This window comes from Lepus europaeus, chromosome 16, assembly GCF_033115175.1.
Source record: "Lepus europaeus isolate LE1 chromosome 16, mLepTim1.pri, whole genome shotgun sequence".
Lineage (NCBI taxonomy): Eukaryota > Metazoa > Chordata > Mammalia > Lagomorpha > Leporidae > Lepus > Lepus europaeus.
In genome coordinates, this window is record NC_084842.1 from 34,532,613 (window position 1) to 34,554,066 (window position 21,454).

The 21,454-nt window shown below is 35.7% G+C and overlaps 1 protein-coding gene across 5 annotated transcripts in view; it reads right to left on the reverse strand.

The window, feature by feature from the left end:
* WDR17 (WD repeat domain 17) overlaps window positions 1-21,454 on the reverse strand; it is a 91,781-nt gene that overhangs the window by 48,159 nt on the left and 22,168 nt on the right. For all 5 annotated transcript variants that reach the window (XM_062212870.1, XM_062212867.1, XM_062212869.1 and 2 more), the window contains 7 exons: window positions 19,996-20,247; window positions 17,067-17,189; window positions 14,118-14,302; window positions 10,766-10,934; window positions 6,992-7,083; window positions 2,949-3,031; window positions 1,478-1,564 (listed from right to left, as the gene is read on the reverse strand). In XM_062212870.1, the coding sequence (XP_062068854.1) occupies window positions 1,478-1,564; window positions 2,949-3,031; window positions 6,992-7,083; window positions 10,766-10,934; window positions 14,118-14,302; window positions 17,067-17,189; window positions 19,996-20,247 (991 nt within the window). The remainder of the gene's footprint in view (window positions 1-1,477; window positions 1,565-2,948; window positions 3,032-6,991; window positions 7,084-10,765; window positions 10,935-14,117; window positions 14,303-17,066; window positions 17,190-19,995; window positions 20,248-21,454) is intronic.

The window sequence follows — 21,454 nt, forward strand, 5'->3', positions numbered from 1 at the left end:
ATTTCCATTTAAAAATTTGTTAACCAACTAAACATATTGCATTAATATATAATTTTCATCTCAGGTGGTAGAAATAAAAATGTCAAACTGTTTTATTGGTCAGATGCGAGATAATTTTATTGATTTGTATATTACAGAATATTTATTTAATTTCTACTATTTTCAAGGCATAGTGAAGGTTAGCAATGCAGTGTTTTGCTAATGATATACTGCTAATGATAGAGAACACAGTTGGTGATCTCATAGGGCTTACATTTTAGAAGCTGAAACAGTTAACATGCAAACAATTACACAATTAAAAATTAGTTCCATTAATTAAGTGCTCCAAAGGCATGTTATCAAGGAAATTTACCTACCATAGAGACCAGGGACCGCTTTTCTGTAGAGGTAACTTTTGATTTGAGAGCCAAAAGTTAGGTTGTAGTTATGTAAGCCTAAGCCATGTAGGGTATATGGTATGGAGTGGGTAGTAGAATCTTAGATAAAAAGGGTCAGTATGAGTGAAAGTCTTGAGGTAACAATCAGCTGGCTGGTGGAATGCAAAAAGCCATTGTGGCTTGAAGAAAGGAACAAGGCGGGCGCAGACTGGAAGAAAGATTAATAAAGTGGATAGGAATCAGATTGAATAGGAACTTCCTTGTAGAACTTGCTAAGAGTTTTAGTGTTATCCTACAGCTTATTGGGAAAGTAATGAAGGATTTAAGTTCAGATCTACATTTCAAATGTTCATTTTAACTGCAACACAGGGGCAGTAAGACGGGAAGAGAGGAAAGGGTGATAAAGGATGCAAATTCTGGAAATGATTGAGATTTTATGGTATATAAACAAACAATCAGTTAATTGTGATTGACTTAGAGGCAAGGGAATGGTTGCCAAAAAAAAAGTAAATATTTAGATAAAGAATATGAAAGAAGGTGATAGTTGACCAGAAATGGAAATTGAGAAACTAGAATTTGCAGAAGAAAAGGCAAAAGATACTAGTTTTACCGATTTATGTGGTTAACAACATCAGTCATTGAACTAGGAAATACTGGAGGATTTGCTGATCATGAATTCACTCTTCCTATAATCTAACAGTGTGTTATAAATTCTTTGATATTTACTGAAAGAAATACATAGGGCCATCATTTTGTACAATGTGAGAGCAGGAAATCAGTATTTAATGAAATATTTTGTTTATAAAGAATTAAATTTACTACTATTTAGCATAATAATTTAATAGGCAGAGACAGGCTTGAGGGTATTAGCTTCATTTTACAGACGAGAGTTGAGGAAATCAGTATTTCTAAATCATGTGAAAATTTCATTGGATAAAAGTAGCTAAAATTAAAAGGCAATTATAAAGCCCCTACTTATTTGCTGGTTGGGGAAATGTTACCTAAAAAAGTGACAAGTATAATCTATGGGAATAGCACCAAACTTTAAGATTATTTAAAATATCTGAAATGTGATGATTACTTCAAGAAAAAATACTTACTTGTTGTTTTGGCTCCAATCACAACCAAACACTGCAGCTGGATGTTTGTATTTGTGTAGCACTTTATTATCAATTGTTCGAATAATACTGAAATTAATAATGATACATTAACAAACAAACAACATTCTATATACATTATTTATGAGGACAAAGTCAGCACTGCAAATTTTCAATAGCAGTATTCTGGGATAGAGACTTTGTAATGAAAAGTTTGTAAAACTAGTTAAGGCAATACATTTAAATCAAAATGATACATTTTGATTTAGAAACTATTTTCTTATATTTTTAGTTAAGGAAAATATAGGTTAAAAATTTTAAAACTTACTGATATAACTAACTTATGTTTTGGATAGTCAGCTTCAACATTTTATAGTTTAAAATTTACAGTATTTAAAACAAATAGCCGGCGCCGCGGCTCACTAGGCTAATCCTCCGCCTGCGGCGCCGGCACACCAGGTTCTACTCCCGGTCGGGGTGCCGGATTCTGTCCCGGTTGCCCCTCTTCCAGGCCAGCTCTCTGCTGTGGCCCGGAGTGCAATGGAGGATGGCCCAAGTGCTTGGGCCCTACACCCCATGGGAGACCAGGATAAGCACCTGGCTCCTGCCTTTGGTTCAGCGCGGTGTGCCGGCCGCGGCGGCCATTGGAGGGTGAATCAATGGAAAAGGAAGACCTTTCTCTCTGTCTCTCTCACTGTCCACTCTGCCTGTTAAAAAAAAAACAAACAAAAAACAAAACAAAACAAAACAAAAAAACAAATAATTTACAAAGTAGGTGGTATGTGCTGACACCAAGACTTACAAATTATAACATTTTCATGGTATATTCTCAGTGATACAACTAGAAATTCAGAGAATATCTGGACCTCTGCCACCAATAAAAATTAGATTCCATATTACATAAATGCAAAAATAAAAGAAGTCTTGTACCCTACTTTATAGTTACCATAATACTTATTATTTGCATCAGGGTAAGAAAGAATCTGTGAATAAGTTAATGTATTATAGAGTTTTAAGTCTTTTAAAGAGATACTCTTAAACTAAACATCAACAGGCCCAACAAAAACATTTAAGGTTACTGAGAGTGATGGTGACTAGTGCTTTCAAATGTTTAGTTGCTGGATGTTGCATCTACCAAATAAAAATGCCCAGAAAGTATATGACTATGTGGGGAGAATTATATAGACATCCTTAATTCTTAAATTCTTAAAGTTTCCTTGAGGCAATTCACAGTCTTGTAGTTATAATTCATGTGATGTTTTCATTTAGAAGGCAATGAGTGGCTCATTTAAAAAAATACTATTGCCTTGTTATTTATTGGTGAAATATTGCAGCAAAAGAACATGGGCTTATAAATCATATTTATGATAGTTGGTGGCGCTGGCAAAATAAAACATCACTCATACAAAACTGGAATAATCAAGTGTGTTTTTTATAAAGAGTGCAATTTCATAATATCATATATTGTACTTACCAGAAACCATCACTACTGCAGGTTGCTATTCTTTTGGAATCTTTATGACTCCAGGCAATGCAGAATATTCCATTTTTTCCATGCTTCAAAAAATGCAAAATACCTATCAATAAGAAATAATTCACCCCTTTTTTCTCTTATTTACTTATTTCTTCTGAGTATCATTTTTCTATTAGGAACTTAGTCTGCATTATACTAAGAGAGACATTCCTGTCAAGAGCAGAAATGAGCATGTATACTTTCCAGGAAAGTGTAAAGCTGTCATACTTAAGAAGCAACTCCACTGTTTTTAAGACATAAATTAGGCAACTCTAGATCTTTTTGCTGGACATCATGCTTCTTAAGCCACCTGTGTATTTCAGCTGTGCTTCATGACTTTTCCTGGAAGTGCTGGTATTGAGATGCAGATAATTCCTTATATGCTTTCAAACTCAGTATTTCTACAATTATAAGGATAATTCAACAAGTTCATGGAAAACAGAATTAAAAGATTAGTTTATTTTGTTGCAAAATTCATGCATAGGTTTTAATATGCATTTCCATGAACGTTTTGAAGATATATAATGTAAGAAATGTTACAATTATTATTGTTTGCTTCTCTAAATTTCAATTTTTTTGTTAGTATGAGCAAAGGAAAATTTATTTAAGTCAGAAACCTCCTGCTGCAGCAGCCAGGAGGGTGCTCCAAGAGATGAAAACCTTCAAAATTTTACTTTTGTGAAAAAAGCAGTTTTAAAGTTATTTCTATAATTGTATTTGCATGTCATCTGTATTCTAGAACTGGGTAAAACTACATCTGGTGTGCTAAGTTTTACAATACATTATACATGGTATTGTCATTCATCTACTTTGTGATAATGAATAAAGGTTATAATCAGCTTGTTTATATATTTTAATTAAAACATTTCTATTTAGTATAGAACATAAATGGTATTGCCATTAAGGGGGAAACTGTGGTACCATTAAGGTCAAGGTTACTTTGTAAGTACTGTTTCAAATTTCTTAAGTCAATCTTTAGTCTACTGCTTTTCTCTTTGTGGGGGAAAGAGAGCTGACACAGCAGGTACAAAAATGAAACTAGCTCCCTTTTTTATTCAATTTACATGGTACAAGTTTTCTTTTAGCTTTATTTATTCCCAAGGAAAGTACACTTATAGCTAATAGTCTGCATTTACTTTTTTTTTTTTTTGACAGGCAGAGTGGACAGTGAGAGAGAGAGACAGAGAGAAAGGTCTTCCTTTTGCCGTTGGTTCACCCTCCAATGGCCGCACCCCGACCGGGACTAGAACCTGGTGTGCTGGTGCCACTAGGCGGAGGATTAGCCTGTTGAGCCACGGCGCCGGCCTGCATTTACTTTTGTGGGCACATGAAGCTTATTTGTATCTGACATTGTTAATTTTCCCTGATTTTATTGGATAGTACTTAAGCATTCCTGATATTGGTTTTATCTGTGCTACTAATGTTACAAAAGACATGAATGGATATAAGAGGTGGCCCTTGTACTGAGATGCTGAGTTGCCAAAATCATGTTGGAACTTTTAAAGCACTGATGCGCAGACATTTTAGATCACAAGATGCCGAAATGCCACAAGATAAAATGAACAGATCTGATAGGTAAGATTACAATTTTTTGATTCTAGGTCAGAAGTTCCATTTTCAGGATAATTTCTTTTTATATCCTAGTATTTATTATGGATTAAGTTGTCTTGGTGATGGAAGACAAAGGGCAGTGTGGGCATTGTTGAATTAAAAGAGCATTGCTTTGCTGCATATAGGATGTAATTTTAAAAATCATTTGTAAAACCATAGCCTTGGCAACTCATGACTAGAGCCTAGGGAGATTACTGACGCCATAAACAAGGGTGTTAAATTGTTAAATCAACAACAGGAGTCACTGTGTACTTTCGTCTCATGTGGGATCTGTCCTTAATGTGTTGTCCAATGTGAAGTAATGCTATAACTAGTACAGAAACAGTATTTTTACACTTTGTGTTTCTGTGTGGGTGCAAACTGATCAAATCCTTACTTAGTATATACTGAATCGATCTTCCATATATAAAGATAATTGAAAATGAAAAAAAAAAACTTGGTTTTAAATTGGAGATTGCATAGAAAATTAATCAATTTTTAAAAAATATCATGTAGGATCTCTGTCCTTAATGTGCTGTACATTGTGATTTTTTTTTTTTAACAAGTAGAGTGGACAGTAGAGGGAAACAGAGAGAAAGGTCTTCCTTTTTGCCGTTGGTTCACCCTCCAATGGCCGCCGCGGTAGGCGCGCTGCGGCTGGCGCACTGCACTGTTCCGATGGTAGGAGCCAGGTACTTCTCCTGGTCTCCCATGGGGTGCAGGGCCCAAGCACTTGGGCCATCCTCCACTGCACTCCCTGGCCACAGCAGAGAGCTGGCCTGGAAGAGGGGCAACCGGGACAGAATCCGGCGCCCCGACCGGGACTAGAACCTGGTGTGCCGGTGCCGCAAGGTGGAGGATTAGCCTGTTAAGCCACGGCGCCGGCTATGTACATTGTGATTTAATGCTATGACTAGTACTCCAACAGTATTTTTCACTTTGTGTTACTATGTGGGGGCAAACTGTTGAAATCTTTACTTAATATATACTAAACTGATCTTCTGTATATAAAGAGAATTGAAAATGAATCTTGATGTGAATGGAAGGGGAGAGGGAGCGGGAAACGGGAGGGTTGCGAGTGGGAGGGAAGTTTGCGGGGGGGGGGGGGGGAAGCCATTGTAATCCATAAGCTGTACTTTGGAAATTTATATTCATTAAATAAAAGTTTTTTTTTAAAAAAAGAAAATCATTAAATTCCAGCGTTTGGAAAGAAAAACGAAATAAAATTAAAGGAAATGGAAAAAACAGTATAAATATAAAATGGATATATTTAATTAGAATAATTAAAAATAATTAAAAATTCAAGTATTATTTCTTTGAAATGGCCATTGTAATTTCAAATCCTCTAGCAAATTTGATTAAGAAAAACAATGGCCAGAATTGTGGTAAAGTCGCCACTTGTGATTCCAGCATCCCATATGGGCAATGGTTTGTGTCCAGTCTGCTCCCCTTCCATTCCAATACCTTGCTAATGTCCTGGGAAAACAGTGGACGATGGCTTATATGTGTGGGCCCCTGCATCCATATGGGAGACCCAGATGAAACTCCAGACTCCCGGATTTGGCTTTGCCCAGCCCTGACCATTGTGGCCATTTGAGGAGTGAATCAGCAGATGTTAGATCTCTCTCTCTTTCTCTCTCTCTCTGTAACTCTTTCAATTAAATAAAAATTTTTTTTAAAAAGAAAAAATCATTTGTAAAAGATTCTTTTTTGACCGCAAAATTGCTTACATTTTGCATTTGCTACATTACTTCAGAAATTACTGAGAAATCTAGGTTACTAAAGTGTATCCTCAAAGGGATTACAGTTTTTTAAATACATGGCATTAAATCTTCAAATATATAGAGTACTTTCAAAGAAATTATGTTTAATATGATTCAGCAACTGTTTAAAATAAATGAAGTTTCAGGATAGTGACAAACAATCCTTGATCTTAGTCATATTTTCCTTAAATTCATACCTAACATCTTATAATTAGATTATACATATTTTTCAAATATTAATGGAACTCAGCAAAATATGAGTTGAAAATTTAATCTCTGAGTCTAAGGATAAATACAATGTGTGACATTGCAAATAGAAAATTGCTAGGTTTTACAGCCTGCCTGTCATGGAATAATAGAATTTGAGAACCGGAAGGCAATCTAACAAAATTATGCACTTCAACTTCATCATTCGGTACTTGAAGAAAAAGGTCTAGGCAACAAAATGATTCTCCCTATGTCAACAGCTAATTAACAACAGAACTAGGGCTATAAGTAGCTTAGGCTCAGTTATAATTTTCAGAATTTCATTTTAGCATGTAAATATATTCTTGCATTTTCTTTTAACTGAAAGAACATACTTGCCACCAGGTTACTGTTACGGGACATTTAGGAAATGTCAATCAGCTTCAAACTTATATTACATCTTACCTCATTAAATCGTTGTAAAATTTTGCCCTTCTGAACATCCCAAATAAAAGCACCATTTCGGGAAGTTGCCCCAGCAATGCAATTTAAACCACCTTTGAAAACAATTTGTTAGACATTCTATGAAATGCTTGACATAAATATAATTCTTTTTGACAATGTTTTTTGGGGCAGGTATTGTGGTGCATGGGTTAAGAAAAAAGTAATCTTTGAAAATATAAGACTTGAGATTTGCAAAGTTTCAAAAGTTTTTTTAAATGAGAATTATCAAATACATAATTACATAAATGCATCAAATAAAAACAATAATAAAATCAATGTGTCAATTATATAGCCTTAACAATGATTAAAACATGACCCATTTTGTTTTGTGCACAGTCCTTGGAGGGTTTCTTTGGAGCAAAAATTTGACATAATATTTATCAACAGATATTTCAGCATGGATGCCTAAGTACAGGGGCTATTTTTTTTTTTTTTTTTTTTTTTGACAGGCAGAGTTAGACAGTGAGAGAGAGACAGAGAGAAAGGTCTTCCTTCCGTTGGTTCACCCCGCAAATGACTGCCATGGCTGGCGCGCTACACTGATCCGAAGTCAGGAGCCAGATGCTTCCTCCTGGTCTCCCATGTGGGTGCAGGGCCCAAGCACTTGGGCCATCCTCCACTGCCTTCCTGGGCCACAGCAGAGAGCTGGACTGGAAGAGGAGCAACTGGGACAGAATCGGCACCCCAACTGGGACTAGAACCCAGAGTACTGGTGCCACAGGCGGAGGATTAGCCTAGTGAGCAACAGCGCCGGCCAGGGGCTATTTTACTATCAAGAACAAATTATGGGGGCCAGCACCGTGGTGTAGCGGGTAAAGACCTTGGGCCCCTGCACCTGCATAGGAGACCAGGAAGAAGCTCCTGGCTCCTGGCTGTGGATCAGCGCAGCTCCGGCCATTGTAGCCAATTGGGGAGTGAACCAGCAGATAGAAGACCTCTTCTCTCTGTGTAACTCTGACTTTCAAATAAATAAATAAATAATCTTTAAAAAAAGGAACAAATTATGATAATCACAATCACCACAAAAATTATCAACAATTCTTCAATATAGTTATATTTTAATGGTTGAGTCTTTTACTAGAAAAGTACATGAAAAATAGTTTCCATATCAAAAAATAAACAATATTTTCCGTGTATCAGAAAAAATACCCATAAAATGAATTTATTGCTAAGTTAGTAGACAGCTGACTTAAGTAAATATATTTTCCAGCACAGAGAGATTTTCTCCTGTATAAAAAAGAAGCATCTCCCTAGGAATAAAAATATGAAGGAATTACTTTTTGATAAGTGATTATAAACACTAAAGAAAAATCTTCACTGTTCTTTAATATTGTTAACATTTCCATCTTGTTTCCCTTTATGAGTTCTTAAATTTTCAAATTTTCTTGCACATATTTTTATCTTTCTTTGGTAGGTAGCTACTCTAAAATATAGAGGAATTATGCAATCATCTACATTCTACTCTACTTCCATCCTTGTCAATCTTTATTATCTTTTAAAGTTCACTCAAACTTATCTAAAAATCATGATTTATTAGTTATGACACAGCAAAAAAATGATAGATGTTCCATTTGCAACATTTTTATTTTCTTGCTGCAAATTCTCAGCATAGTGAAATAATGCTTTTAGTAGAATCAATTCTTTTGTATTCTGATTTGAAACAATGATTTTTATAGATTTTTTTATTTAAAGTTGTAAGTTTGGGATATATATATATATATATATGTATATATAAACTAGCAGCACTTACAGTTACTTATGTTACTGTACTGCTTGGTCCAATTTTTGTAAAACTGGCCAGAAGAATGTGCTATAAATTTGCATATCAGAATAATTAAGAATGCAGGCTTTGATACATTTTAGTTAAAGCAACAAACATTGTTATTAAGAGTTGTAAGAACTCTTTCAATATCTCTGGTTGTGGAAGATGAAGCACATATAAAATCAGTGATCCTTACCTTCATTTGTGTCACAAATTGCTCTGAAAATCGGATCATTATGATATGCTGATAGATACAGGTTTACACATCCATTCACTTAAAAATACTTATAAAAATTCAAGAGATTCCTAGACTCTCTGAAGATATTTACAATCCTTAGAGACCCATAAATTCAGGGTTGAGAATCCCTGCATTTGCAGGCATAAATTAAAAATAAGGGGGGGGCGGGGTGCTGTGGCATAGTGGGTGAAACCACCACCTTCAGTGCTGGCATCCCATATGGGCACCAGTTCAAGTCCCGGCAGCTCCACTTCTGATCCAGCTCTCTGCTATAGCCTGGGAAAGCAGTAGAAGATGGCCCAAATCCTTGGACCCCTGCACCTGCGTGGGAGACCCGGAAGAAGCTCCTGGCTCCTGGCTTCAAATTGGTGCAGCTCTGGCCATTGCAGCCAATTGGGAGTGAACCATTGGATGGAAGACCTCTCTCTCTCTCTCTCTCTCTCTCTCTCTCTCTGCCTCTCTTCTCTCTGTGTAACTCTGACTTTCAAATAAATAAATAAATAAATCTTTAAAAAAAAGTGTGGAATGAAGTGGCAGGAGAAACTGAAGTGAGTCCATATTGCCTGATGGCTCCATTAAAACAATAAATAAATAAAGAGGGGATGAGTATTGGGGCACAGCAGGTTATTTACTACTTTGGATGCCTGCATCCCATATCAGAGTGCCTGGTTTGAGGACAGGCCACTCTGCTTCTGATCCAGCTTCCTGCTAATGTGCTTGGGAAGTGATGGGTAATGATCCTAGTACCTGGGTCCCTGACACCCATATGAAAGGCCCTGGGCGGAATTCCTGGCTCCTGAGTTCAGCTTGCCATAGGACCAGCCATTGTGGGCATTTGGAGAGTAAAATAGCAGGTGAAGATCTCTCACTTCTCTCACTGTAACTCTGCCTTTCAAATAAAAAATTTTTCATAAAATATATAAGGATAAGATTCATACTGATTATAAGTGGTTATTAAATAAATATATCACTATTAGGAACATTAAGTAAAGTATTTATACATATATATATATACACTTTATAAAGATAAAAATCCATTTTAATGTGTAAAATAATTTGTTATAGGGAAATAGCATTTTGAGAGTTAATGTCAAAGGTTTTCTAGGACAACTCTTCTCTGCTGGATTGTACAGGTGGTGTGAGTTGCATCTTTCTGACATCAAAGAACAGATCCTATTATGGCATAGAAGTTTTAAATACTGAAAAGGTATTTCATATAGAATTACATGTTTACAATTTTAATTCTACTTGGTACACAAAGATTCTTCAAAAGTTCAAGGATTTTGCAAATTATCTTTTAGTTCCATTTTCCCATGAACATTATGAAATACCCTCATGTAATCATTCATATTTATGAAACAGATGTAACAGAAAAAGTAATCTATTACAAACTCTGAAAATAGATTTATTATTTTCATAAATTTGATTCACATGAAAAATTTCAGGAAAATTTTTATAATGTAAAGTTGCTATATCTTTAAAGGCATAGCTATATAAATATAGCTACAAGTAGATGTTTCTTTTCCATGTGACCCAGTTATACAAAAGGGCTCAGAAACAAAGTATCACCATATATAGTATGTTCTAGAACCTCTCAAAAACTGAATATTGGTATTCATTTGCCTCTACAGTTATCTCAACAAAGACATCAAAAGGAAAGAGATAATATATAAATAAAATAAAATAAAACTAAAATAAGTAACTTAATTCTCAATTTTAATAAAATATTTCTTACCTGGAGCCCATGAAATGGAATAAATAACTCCTTCATTACCCGGAGAAGTATGCACTGCTGTTAATGTATTTATATCCCAGACTTTTATGGTGCCATCAAATGAAGCTGTTGCTAAAAGATTTGGATCATCAGGTTTGAATTTGCAGTCAAAGATAGTCTCCACATGTCCCTAGGAATGTATTATGAATTGTCACAACTTGAGAAAAATCTGTGTTATAATAAACAAACCATAATATCTAATCAAGTTGACACAAATACTGTGGTGTCTCAAATATTAATGCAATGATATATAGACAAACAAAATATACAGAAAATTGGATTTATCACTGTGACTGAATTTTCTCGATGCTATAATTTGCATTAACATTTGAGTATCCCTTATTTGAAATGCTTAGAACCAGAAGTGTTTCAGATTTCAATTTTTTTTGAATTGAGATTTTTTTCAGATTTTGGAATACTCACTTATACATAATGATATATGTTGGGCATATGATATAAACCTAACATGAAATTCACTTATGTTTTTTTTTTTAATTTTTTTTTTTTTTGACAGGCAGAGTGGACAGTGAGAAAGAGACAGAGAGAAAGGTTTTCCTTTTTGCCGTTGGTTCACCCTCCAATGGCCGCCGCGGTAGCGCACTGCGGCCGGCGCACTGCGCTGATCCGATGGCAGGAGCCAGGTGCTTCTCCTGGTCTCCCATGGGGTGCAGGACCCAAGGACTTGGGCCATCCTCCACTGCACTCCCTGGCCACAGCAGAGAGCTGGCCTGGAAGAGGGGCAACCGGGACAGGATCGGTGCCCCGACCGGGACTAGAACCTGGTGTGCCAGCGCCGCAAGGCGGAGGCACTTATGTTTTATACATACTTTAAACACACTGCCTGAAGGTAATTTTATACCATATTTTTAGTGCACGTGCATCAACTGCAAACTGTCACATAAAGTCAAGTGTGGAATTTTCCATTTGTGACACATGTCAACATTCAGAAAGTGTCAGATTTTGTAGTATCTTGGATTTGGGATTTTTGGATTAGGGATGTTCAATCTATATTTTGTATATACATGGGTTCTACACAATCACAACTGTTTAGTCAGCAACCAAATACAAAGATGTTGAAATGTGCCATTTTTCAATTTCATCCAATACAAAGCATCTTTCTCTTATGTTTTAATGCATAATATAATATGCCAGTACTTTATGAAACAATGGACTCTTAATAGTTACCATATTAGTAGTATAATAGAAGGCCAAGAAAAAACTGACTGAAGCTCTCTAATGCAAATATTCCTTTAAAAATAAATACTAACAGCCGGCGCCATGGCTCAACAGGCTAATCCTCCGCCTAGCGGCGCCAGCACACCGGGTTCTAGTCCCGGTCGGGGCGCTGGATTCTGTCCTGGTTGCCCCTCTTCCAGGCTAGCTCTCTGCTATGGCCCGGGAGTGCAGTGGAGGATGGCCCAAGTGGTTGGGTCCTGCACCCCATGGGAGACCAGGAGAAGCACCTGGCTCCTGGCTTTGGATCAGCGGGGTGCGCCAGCCGCAGCATGCCAGCCGCGGCAGCCACTGGAGGGTGAACCAATGGCAAAGGAAGACCTTTCTGTCTCTCTCTCTCTCATTGTCCACTCTGCCTGTCAAAAATAAATAAATAAATAAATAAATAAATAAATAAATAAATACTAATGACATACTTCAAGATTCCATCATAGTTTTGGCATAAATGAAAGAATCAAGCATGGCAACAATTATTACTGAGCAGTGTTCCAAAATATTTTAGCAAATCTATTCCTTGAGACTTGGAAAATTGTTGCCATTACTTAGTCATTTGGATCCCAAACACCCAGAAGACTATAAAGTGGTAAATACAGATGTGTGTGTGTGTGTGTGTATGTATCTTTAAAGTGACTACAAATCACTACATGACTATAGGAAAATCTACAAAAAACTACTTAAATGGCTAGAGTTACAACTTTTCTTCTTCCAAATATAAGGAGGCTTGAGAAATTCTTGTAAAATATGTATTATGAAACAACTGCAACCATGCATAGATTTCAAAAAGTTTTCTACCAAAATAAACATATTATAGTTTCATTTTTCCTTTCATTTTTGAACTATGCTTGTATTGGAGAATAGGAATAGAAACTCCTATTCCAAGCAGCAGAAACTATAAAATGTTGGAATCTAGGGAGGAAGTTAAAATACAGGGACAGGGCTTTCTCTTCTACAACTAATACAGGAAGCCTTTTAAAATCTTTGTGCTTCAGTTAATGTCAGATTTCACAATCCTGGGCGACTGCAACACTGCTATAAATATCTTTTAGGTAAAAGGTTAGGGGAAAATATTTCAAGGCTTAGCAAGAGGGAAGGAAGACAAGTTGTTATAGTGACTAAATGTTCACTAAGCTTGAGTTGTTCCATTTGGTCACTTCCAGTGTTAAGACTATATTCAAGACAGGGTCTGTCTGTATGTGAATTTTAAAATGCTTTCTCACTGCCATGCCTTCAAGTTTTATTTTTGGAAACCTTAAAATTTGCAGATCAAGGAAAAAATTGTGCATTTTTTTCTGTTTTCTTCTTATCAGCAAGAAGATTATGGATGAAGAGCACAATGTTATAGCCCTTTTGTTAATCTTATTAAAGCAAACATTTAAACAGAAGTACAAATTTTAGAATGTATATTAGTAATATTTTTCTATCTTATATAATTTGAAATCTTTATAGTTGCTTTATATAGAGCAGAAGATCACAATGAGATGTTTCTAGTAATATTTTCAGCAATTTCAAATTCGGGGACGTGTTAACATGTGAAAAAGTCTAAGGAACACAATGGCTGCTTGCTGTCTACTGGTAGACATTTTTAAAGTGAGAAAAGCAATGAAAATAATTTATAATTAAGTAACAGCTTTTTAGGATTTATTATAATTATAAATTTAACACAGATTTTAAGTAAAATATTAAAATGTAGCTATATACTTGACAGAAAATCTACTGGATTCAAATTGTGTGATTTTTTTTCTACTAGTGTAACTGTTTTATAGCTTCCAGTGGATGGGAGCTCTATCTCTCTCTCTCTCTCTCTCTCTCTCTCTCTCTCTCTATATATATATATATATATATATATATATATATATATATATCTGTCTCTTTGCATCTCAAATAAAAATTTTAAAGTTTACTATTTAAAATTTATTTCTATACATTTTTCCAAAATCTTTAAACAACTGAGATAAAGTCTTGACAAAATCATTACTTACAATATAATTTTAACAATATTCTTATACTGATAAAAGTGAATATCTCATACTAGTTTACACAAAATAAGTACATGTTTTATAAGGAATAACCACAGACATACCAAGTCCCTAAGAAAATCCCACTTCTTGGCTCCCATATCATAAAGTCCAACTCCACCATCCAAGAAACAGCAAACTGCATGACCAGGAGGAAGAGAAAATGCTTGATTCTGTGTCAAAACTGGTGATGGGACTGCTTCGCTGGTTGAGGATGTATAATGATTTTTGATTGGAGATTGGACTGGAACTAAAAAAAGAAGGAAAAAAATAAGTATTCATATCAACAGCTTCCTATTGGAATGAAACTATGGCCTTAATTTGTTTTAACTTCCAGAATGCATTTCAGTAAATCCTTAGGCAATAATTACATTTTCTGCCACACGAACATTGTGGCATAACCAAAACAAATGGAAATATAAGCACAAATTGGATATTATTTTGAAGAGGCATATAGAAGAGCAGATGGAGTATAGGAGCAAAACGGATAAAAATTGGTGTATGAAGAATCACAATCTGTTAAGAATATCTGGTTTGTATATTTCCCCATAAAGTAAAGCACAGCATGATTATTTTTAAATTATAACCTTTATTCAAAATACTGACATTGTAGCCTTTACCCTCCTCATTAACATATATAAATGTGAATTCTTTTCTTTCAAAGCAGGTAACACTTTCCCACTAATATCCAAATCATTGAAAAAATTTTTAAAATTTTATTTGTTACACAAATTTCATCCACTTTGCCCTTCAAATAAATAAGTAAATCTTAAAAAAAAAAAAAAAAAAAAAAAAAAGGGCCGGCGCCGTGGCTCAACAGACTAATCCTCCGTCTTGTGGCGCCGGCACACCGGGTTCTAGTCCCGGTCGGGGCGCTGGATTCTGTCCCGGTTGCCCCTCTTCCAGGCCAGCTCTCTGCTGTGGCCAGGGAGTGCAGTGGAGGATGGCCCAAGTGGTTGGGTCCTGCACCCCATGGGAGACCAGGAGAAGCACCTGGCTCCTGGCTTCGGATCAGCGAGATGCGCTGGCTGCAGCATGCCAGCCGCGGTGGCCATTGGAGGGTGAACCAATGGCAAAAGGAAGACCTTTCTCTCTGTCTCTCACTCTCACTGTCCACTCTGCTGTCAAAAAGTAAAAAAAAAAAAAAAAAAAAAAAGAAAGAAAGAAAAGAAAAAAACCAGCGGCATTTGATAGTAGTCAATTTGGTTCAATGAAATTTTGTTGATAGTCTGGTTAAAAATTCATATGGTCTATGACTGAGTTTTCCAATTTTTTCTTTGTAATTTTATTTCTAATTTTATATTTGTAACCCACTTGTAATCCTATTTGTAGTAGTATTGTAATACATTTGTAACCTCTATTTGTAGTCCATTTTTTGGGGGGAATTTGTGTATATATATATATACATTTTTAAAATCTCAACTTTACAAGCGAGCTTGTTTATACTTTTTATTATACTAAAAAATTGAAGGCAAAAACCTGGAACTCAACAACAAGTGACCTGAAAATCATTATTCAAAAATGATTGTTGGGGCCAGCTCTGTGGCACAGTGAGTAAAGCTACCGCCTGAAGTGCTGGCATCCCATGTGGGAGCCAGTTCAAGTCCCGGCTGCTCCACTTCCAATCCAGCTCATTGCTGTAGCCTGGGAAAGCAACAGAAGATGACCCAAGTCCTTGGGCCCCTGCACCTGTGTGGGAGACTCAGAAGAAGCTCCTGGTTCCTAGCTTTGGATCGGTGCAGCTTCAGCTGTTGCAGTCAATTGGGGAGTGAACCAGCAGATGGAAGACCTTTCTCTCTCCCTGCCTCTCCTTCTCTCTCTGTGTAACTCTTTCAAATAAATACATAAATCTTAAAAAATAAACGATGATTGTTATGCGCTTCTTAATATTTTCTGATTTATGTCTAATGAACTTGGGTTACCTTTTAATGAGAAAAATATTACATAAAAGAAAAGTATCTATGATATGTCAGTCATTTTAGGATATGGAAGTTACTGGCCACCAAATAAAGAAGCCCACAAAAATGAAAAGAAGAATGCAGATGCACAAACAACATGCTGGTCCCCAGTGTACTACTTCTCCAGTGCTAATAAATCCACATCTGGAGTTTCCAAGCTGTAGATGTATTAGACTCCACAGAAAAACTTAGGTTGGAAAGGCTGGAGGTTAAGACACAGAGAGTTTCTACAAGTTGCCATTAACCACTAAATTTGTTATGAAAATAACTTTATTTTAATAACACTTGCTCTTTACTTAATATATTTAAAAGTTAGACAGCAATCAGTAAGGAAGAACCAATTACCTCTAATATTTAATCACTAAATACTCTACTATATATTTTTTATAATTCAAGCAAAATAGAAACAATACTAACCATATAGTCAATTTATTTTTTTTTTACATTTAAGAAATTCTAATGCTAAATCTCCCATTAATTTTCCACCTTTTTCTATAGCTTACAGGTATTTTTTCTTAATTATAGAAGAAATGAGTGATAATCATAAAAATACACAAAAATAAATGATGATATAGGATATCTGTTATGCTAATTACTAACCCAGTGATAACAGGTGAATACATGAAACAACAGTTTAGATCTTATAACAAATATTTTGATTATTTTAGCTTAGTTATAGTTATAAGATAATATACAAACCATATTTAAGATATAAAGTCCCTTGGTTTAGACCAGTCTTATTTAATCTCATCAATACGGGCATTTCCAACTTATTTTCACCAATATTTCCATTTAATCTTCATATCCAAAATTGAGATTATCTGAATATTCTTAGTAGCATTTATAAATATAAAATGGCTTTAAATATTTTCAATTTAGTAATATTATACATTTTATGCTTTCTAAAGTTTCCTTTAGAAAACTTATTGTCAAATATTATTTTTTAAAATTGCTTTTAAGTAGCATTTGATACTATTTGATATGTTTATATCACTATCAATAATTATAGAAAATAGGATAGTCTAACATATTAAAATTTTTGATAATTTTACATACACTTTTTTCTTGGAGGAGAATTAAGCACATGTAAGCAGTGGAATCCTGTTTTCTTTAATTTAAAATTATCAATAGGTGTTGTTCTTGAAACATTCCAAATGCGTAGAACTCCCACTTGAGAATCTATTCAAATCAGAAAAAAGTACATGCTAAAAATTTTGCCTGAAATTACAATACCTAGATATAAAAATAATCGGAGCTTCAACTTTCAAGATTTTTAACATTTATTATTGACATATTTCAAGTAATAATACTATAAAGTAGCACAATCAAAGAAACTGCTGAAATGCAACTGAATATTTAAAGTTTTGGCAAGTTTCACTGTTTTCTGTTCCAATCCCATTTATAGGGCTAGCAACTGCCTGCCCTTACAGCTTCCTCCCATAAAGATCTTAACAATGTGACTACCACAAAAAAGCACTTCACTGACATACATGTGTTCTAGGAAATCTCTCTAATTGTGACATTAAATAATCGTTTCTGTTTTGAATGTTTGAAAACTGCTTCACTGTCCACTTTCAATAAAGTAAGGATTGTCAAACACCCCCAAAGACCAATTAAGAAATTATCTTCCTTCCAAAAATGTCACATTAACAGCCACTTAGCCTACAGTCTGGAAGTTCCTCAAATGATGAAACATGGAATTATATGACCCAGTGGTTCCACTCCTAGGTATCTAGTCAACAGAATGATAACCATATATCCATAGAAAAGCTTCTACATAACTTTGAGTACTACTAAGATAGCTGACTAGAGGTGTTGGACACACATTCCTCTTACAAACAAGGGCCACAACACAGAATAAACAGCTACTATTCCATTAGAGTATTTGTGGGGTAGTGCTGCAGTGTACTGCACATGAAATTCAAGAGGATTAACACAGTTCTCACAGGACCACAGTTGGTTCTCACAAGAAGGTTGCTCTGAAAAAGCAAGATTAAACCTTCCTTGTTCTCTTGCTTAGCTTGCTATGTGCTCTCTGCCTGTTACATGTACTCCCACCACGAGGCTATCTGCCATAAGGGATTTGCCACAGCTGAGTGGATACCAGTGCTATACCTTATATCCCCAAAAGTGTGAGTTAAACAGACCTCTTTATTCATCATCCACCCTTAGATATTTAGTTATAATGATGGAAAATGGACTAATACATGAGTATATATCAGAGATACACATACTCAAACACTATGATATCCTATTCACAAAAAACGAAATGTGGAATCAACTGAGGTGTCCAAAAAACAGAAGAAGGGATTATATAAAATGTGATATGCGTAGATACACATTGAGATATGACTAGCCATAAAAAAAAAATGAAATCCTGTCATTTGTTTGTGGCAGCATGGAGTAAGTTGGAAGATATTATGTCAGGTGAAATGAGCCAGTTACAGAAAGACAAATTCATAGTAGAGAGATTATAGTTTATCTCCAATTTACTATGTACTTTATAGGGGGGTCTGAAGGCTCCCAATACAAAGAAATGATGCATGTTTAAGAAGACAGAAATTGTAATTACCCCAATTTGATCATTAAACATTGTGTGTATATATATATATGTGTGTGTGTGTATACTGAATTTCCATACTGTAGCCCATACAGATGAACAATTCTTATGTGTCAATTAAAAGTTTTAAAAGTCTTGTACATACATGCCCATTGCAGTATTATTCATAGTAGCATTGATATGGAAACAAAAAGGTATATCAACTGGTGAATTGATAAATAAAACTTGGCAAATGCTTTTAACAGATATGTATTAAATATAAAGGAATGAAGTATTGATACATGCTGCAAAATATAAGAGCCTTAAAAACTTTTTTTCCTGTAAAAGAAGCCAAAAAAGTAGACATATTGAATGATTTGACTTATATGGACTGTCTAAAATGGGAAAGTCCACAGAAATACAAAGCAGATTAGTGGTTTACAAATGTGCACTTGTGCAACAGGGGTTGTGGAAAAGGAGTACTGAAGAGTGACTGCTATTGGGTACAGGGTTTGTTAGGGACGAGGAGAAGAGGAAATATTCTGGAATTAGGTACTGATGATGATTGTACAATTTTATGAATATACTAGAAACCACTGAATTGTATACTTTAAAAATGGTCAATTTATTTTATGTTAAGTATATCTCAATAATAAGAATAAAGATTAAAATGTTCATGTTATTAATTATATAATGTAAAATCAAAGGCAATTAAGATACATAAATTAAAAACTACACCCATGTGCAATGTTAAGAATTTAAGAAGTAAAAACATTTCTCTAAAAATGTTGATAGATAAAGAATTTTTATGCATTATTTTTATGTATTTTTCATATTAACCAAATATGGGGATTATTTATACAGTGGCTGACAGTGTACTATCTCTTTAGAAGCCTCTCTGAACTTAACAGTAAGAGTAGAAAGTCATTTAACTTCTAGCTACTATTCCTAAATTGTCTCATCTTGCCATATCTCATCATTACTGAGCTTTGCCATTGTTCTCATGTTAGGAAACCATTAACCATTAGGAAATCTTGGCATGCTTTTAACGCAAAGTCAGAATTCCCACTGTCTAGGAAAGTTCAGGTCTGCCTCGGTATCACAGGCTATCAAATCACTGCTGAGGCTAACAGTGCTCCCATTCAGGCAAACTTTTTTTCTGGTCCGTACCTTCACTGACAACCAGCAATTCCTGAAACGTAAGCATCACAACACTCTTAATATTGCAGTGTATTTCCAGAAATTTCTAGAAACACAAGAATCTAACTTAATTTTTATTTCTCATTATGTAAATGACATATAGCATATATAAATATAAACTGGGTATTTATCAAGAAAGATGATAATATCTGAGATATATTAGTAAACTTTGTACAAATTACTACAATTTATTTGATTCTATTAAAGAATATACAGTTCAAACTTGGATGATGGCAGTAAGCTTACCTCCAGTTACAAACATCCCAGGAGCACTGGGAACCCATGCTAAGCATTGAACAGAAGCTGCTGCACTGGGGAAATTAAATGTTGTTATGCAATAAAGTGATTCAGAATCTACTAGGCGAATTCCATAATGCAAATTAGCCACCAGGAGATAATCGATGGACAGTGGGTCCCATTCCAGGGCTGTAACTGGATCCTCTTCATCTGTTCCTTCAAGAGATTCAGGTCTCAGAACATGCTTCTGATTTTTATTCCCTTTAAAATATAAATAAAATTATCTCAAAAAATTCCTCAATTACAATCATACTAAATTTCTCCTTGTGAATTGCTAAGCTCTGAGAACGCTGAGAATGCAAATCTGTTCTTTTGATACAGAAGACATAAATGACATGTGGATGCAAGAGAATTTGTCAAAGTGAGGAAGGTCAGATGCAAATGATTTGCTTTTGCAATCTTTTTTTTTTTTTGACAGGCAGAGTGGTCAGTGAGAGAGAGAGAGAGAGAGAGGGAGAGAGAGAAAGGTCTTCCTTTTGCCCTTGGTTCACCCTCCAATGGCCGCAGCCATCGCACTGCGCTGATCCGAAGCCAGGAACCAGGTGCTTCCCCTGGTCTCCCAGGCGGGTGCAGGGCCCAAGGACCTGGGCCATCCTCCACTGCACTCCCTGGCCACAGCAGAGAGCTGGCCTGGAAGAAGGGCAACCAGGACAGAATCCGGCGCCCTGACCAGTACTAGAACCCGGGGTACCGGCGCCGCAGGCAGGGGATTAGCCTATTGAGCCACGGTCCCGGCCTGCTTTTGCAATCTTAAGGTTCATGAATGGCTTTCCTATTTGTTAGAAAAACTGCAAGAAAAAAGCACACAGATAATATAGCTGATTATGTCAACAATCACAAATTGAGCTTCAGCAGCACAGGAATAGGGGAAACTTGTACTGAAATGAAAAACATCATATAGTGATTAAAGCATAGACTTTGGAGCTGGCTGTCTAGACCCAAATCCTAGTTTCATACCTAGTGGCTTTGTGCTCTCGGCTAAGCTACTGGGCCTCTGTGTCCCTCAGTTTTTTTTTGTTTTTTTGTTTTTTTTTTGTTTTATATAATGGATGATATGACAATACTTACCTCACAGGGTTAAACCTGTAATGATAAAGTAAATTCAAAGTATATGTTATTACAAAAATTAAGAAGTACAAAAAAAAAAAAAGGAATGAGGGAGGGAGGCAGAGGTTTAAAATTGTATATATGAAATATATGGGAATTGGTGTTGCGGCATAGCAGGTAAAGCTGCTGCTTGTGACACCGGCATCCTACATGGGCATGGGTTCGAGATCCGGCTGCTCCACTTCTGATCCAGCTCCCTGCTCACATGCCCAGGAAAGCAGCAGAAGATGGCCCAAGTACCTGGGCTTCTGCACCTACATGGGAGACCCAGAAGATCCTAACTCCTGGTCCACTCCCAGCC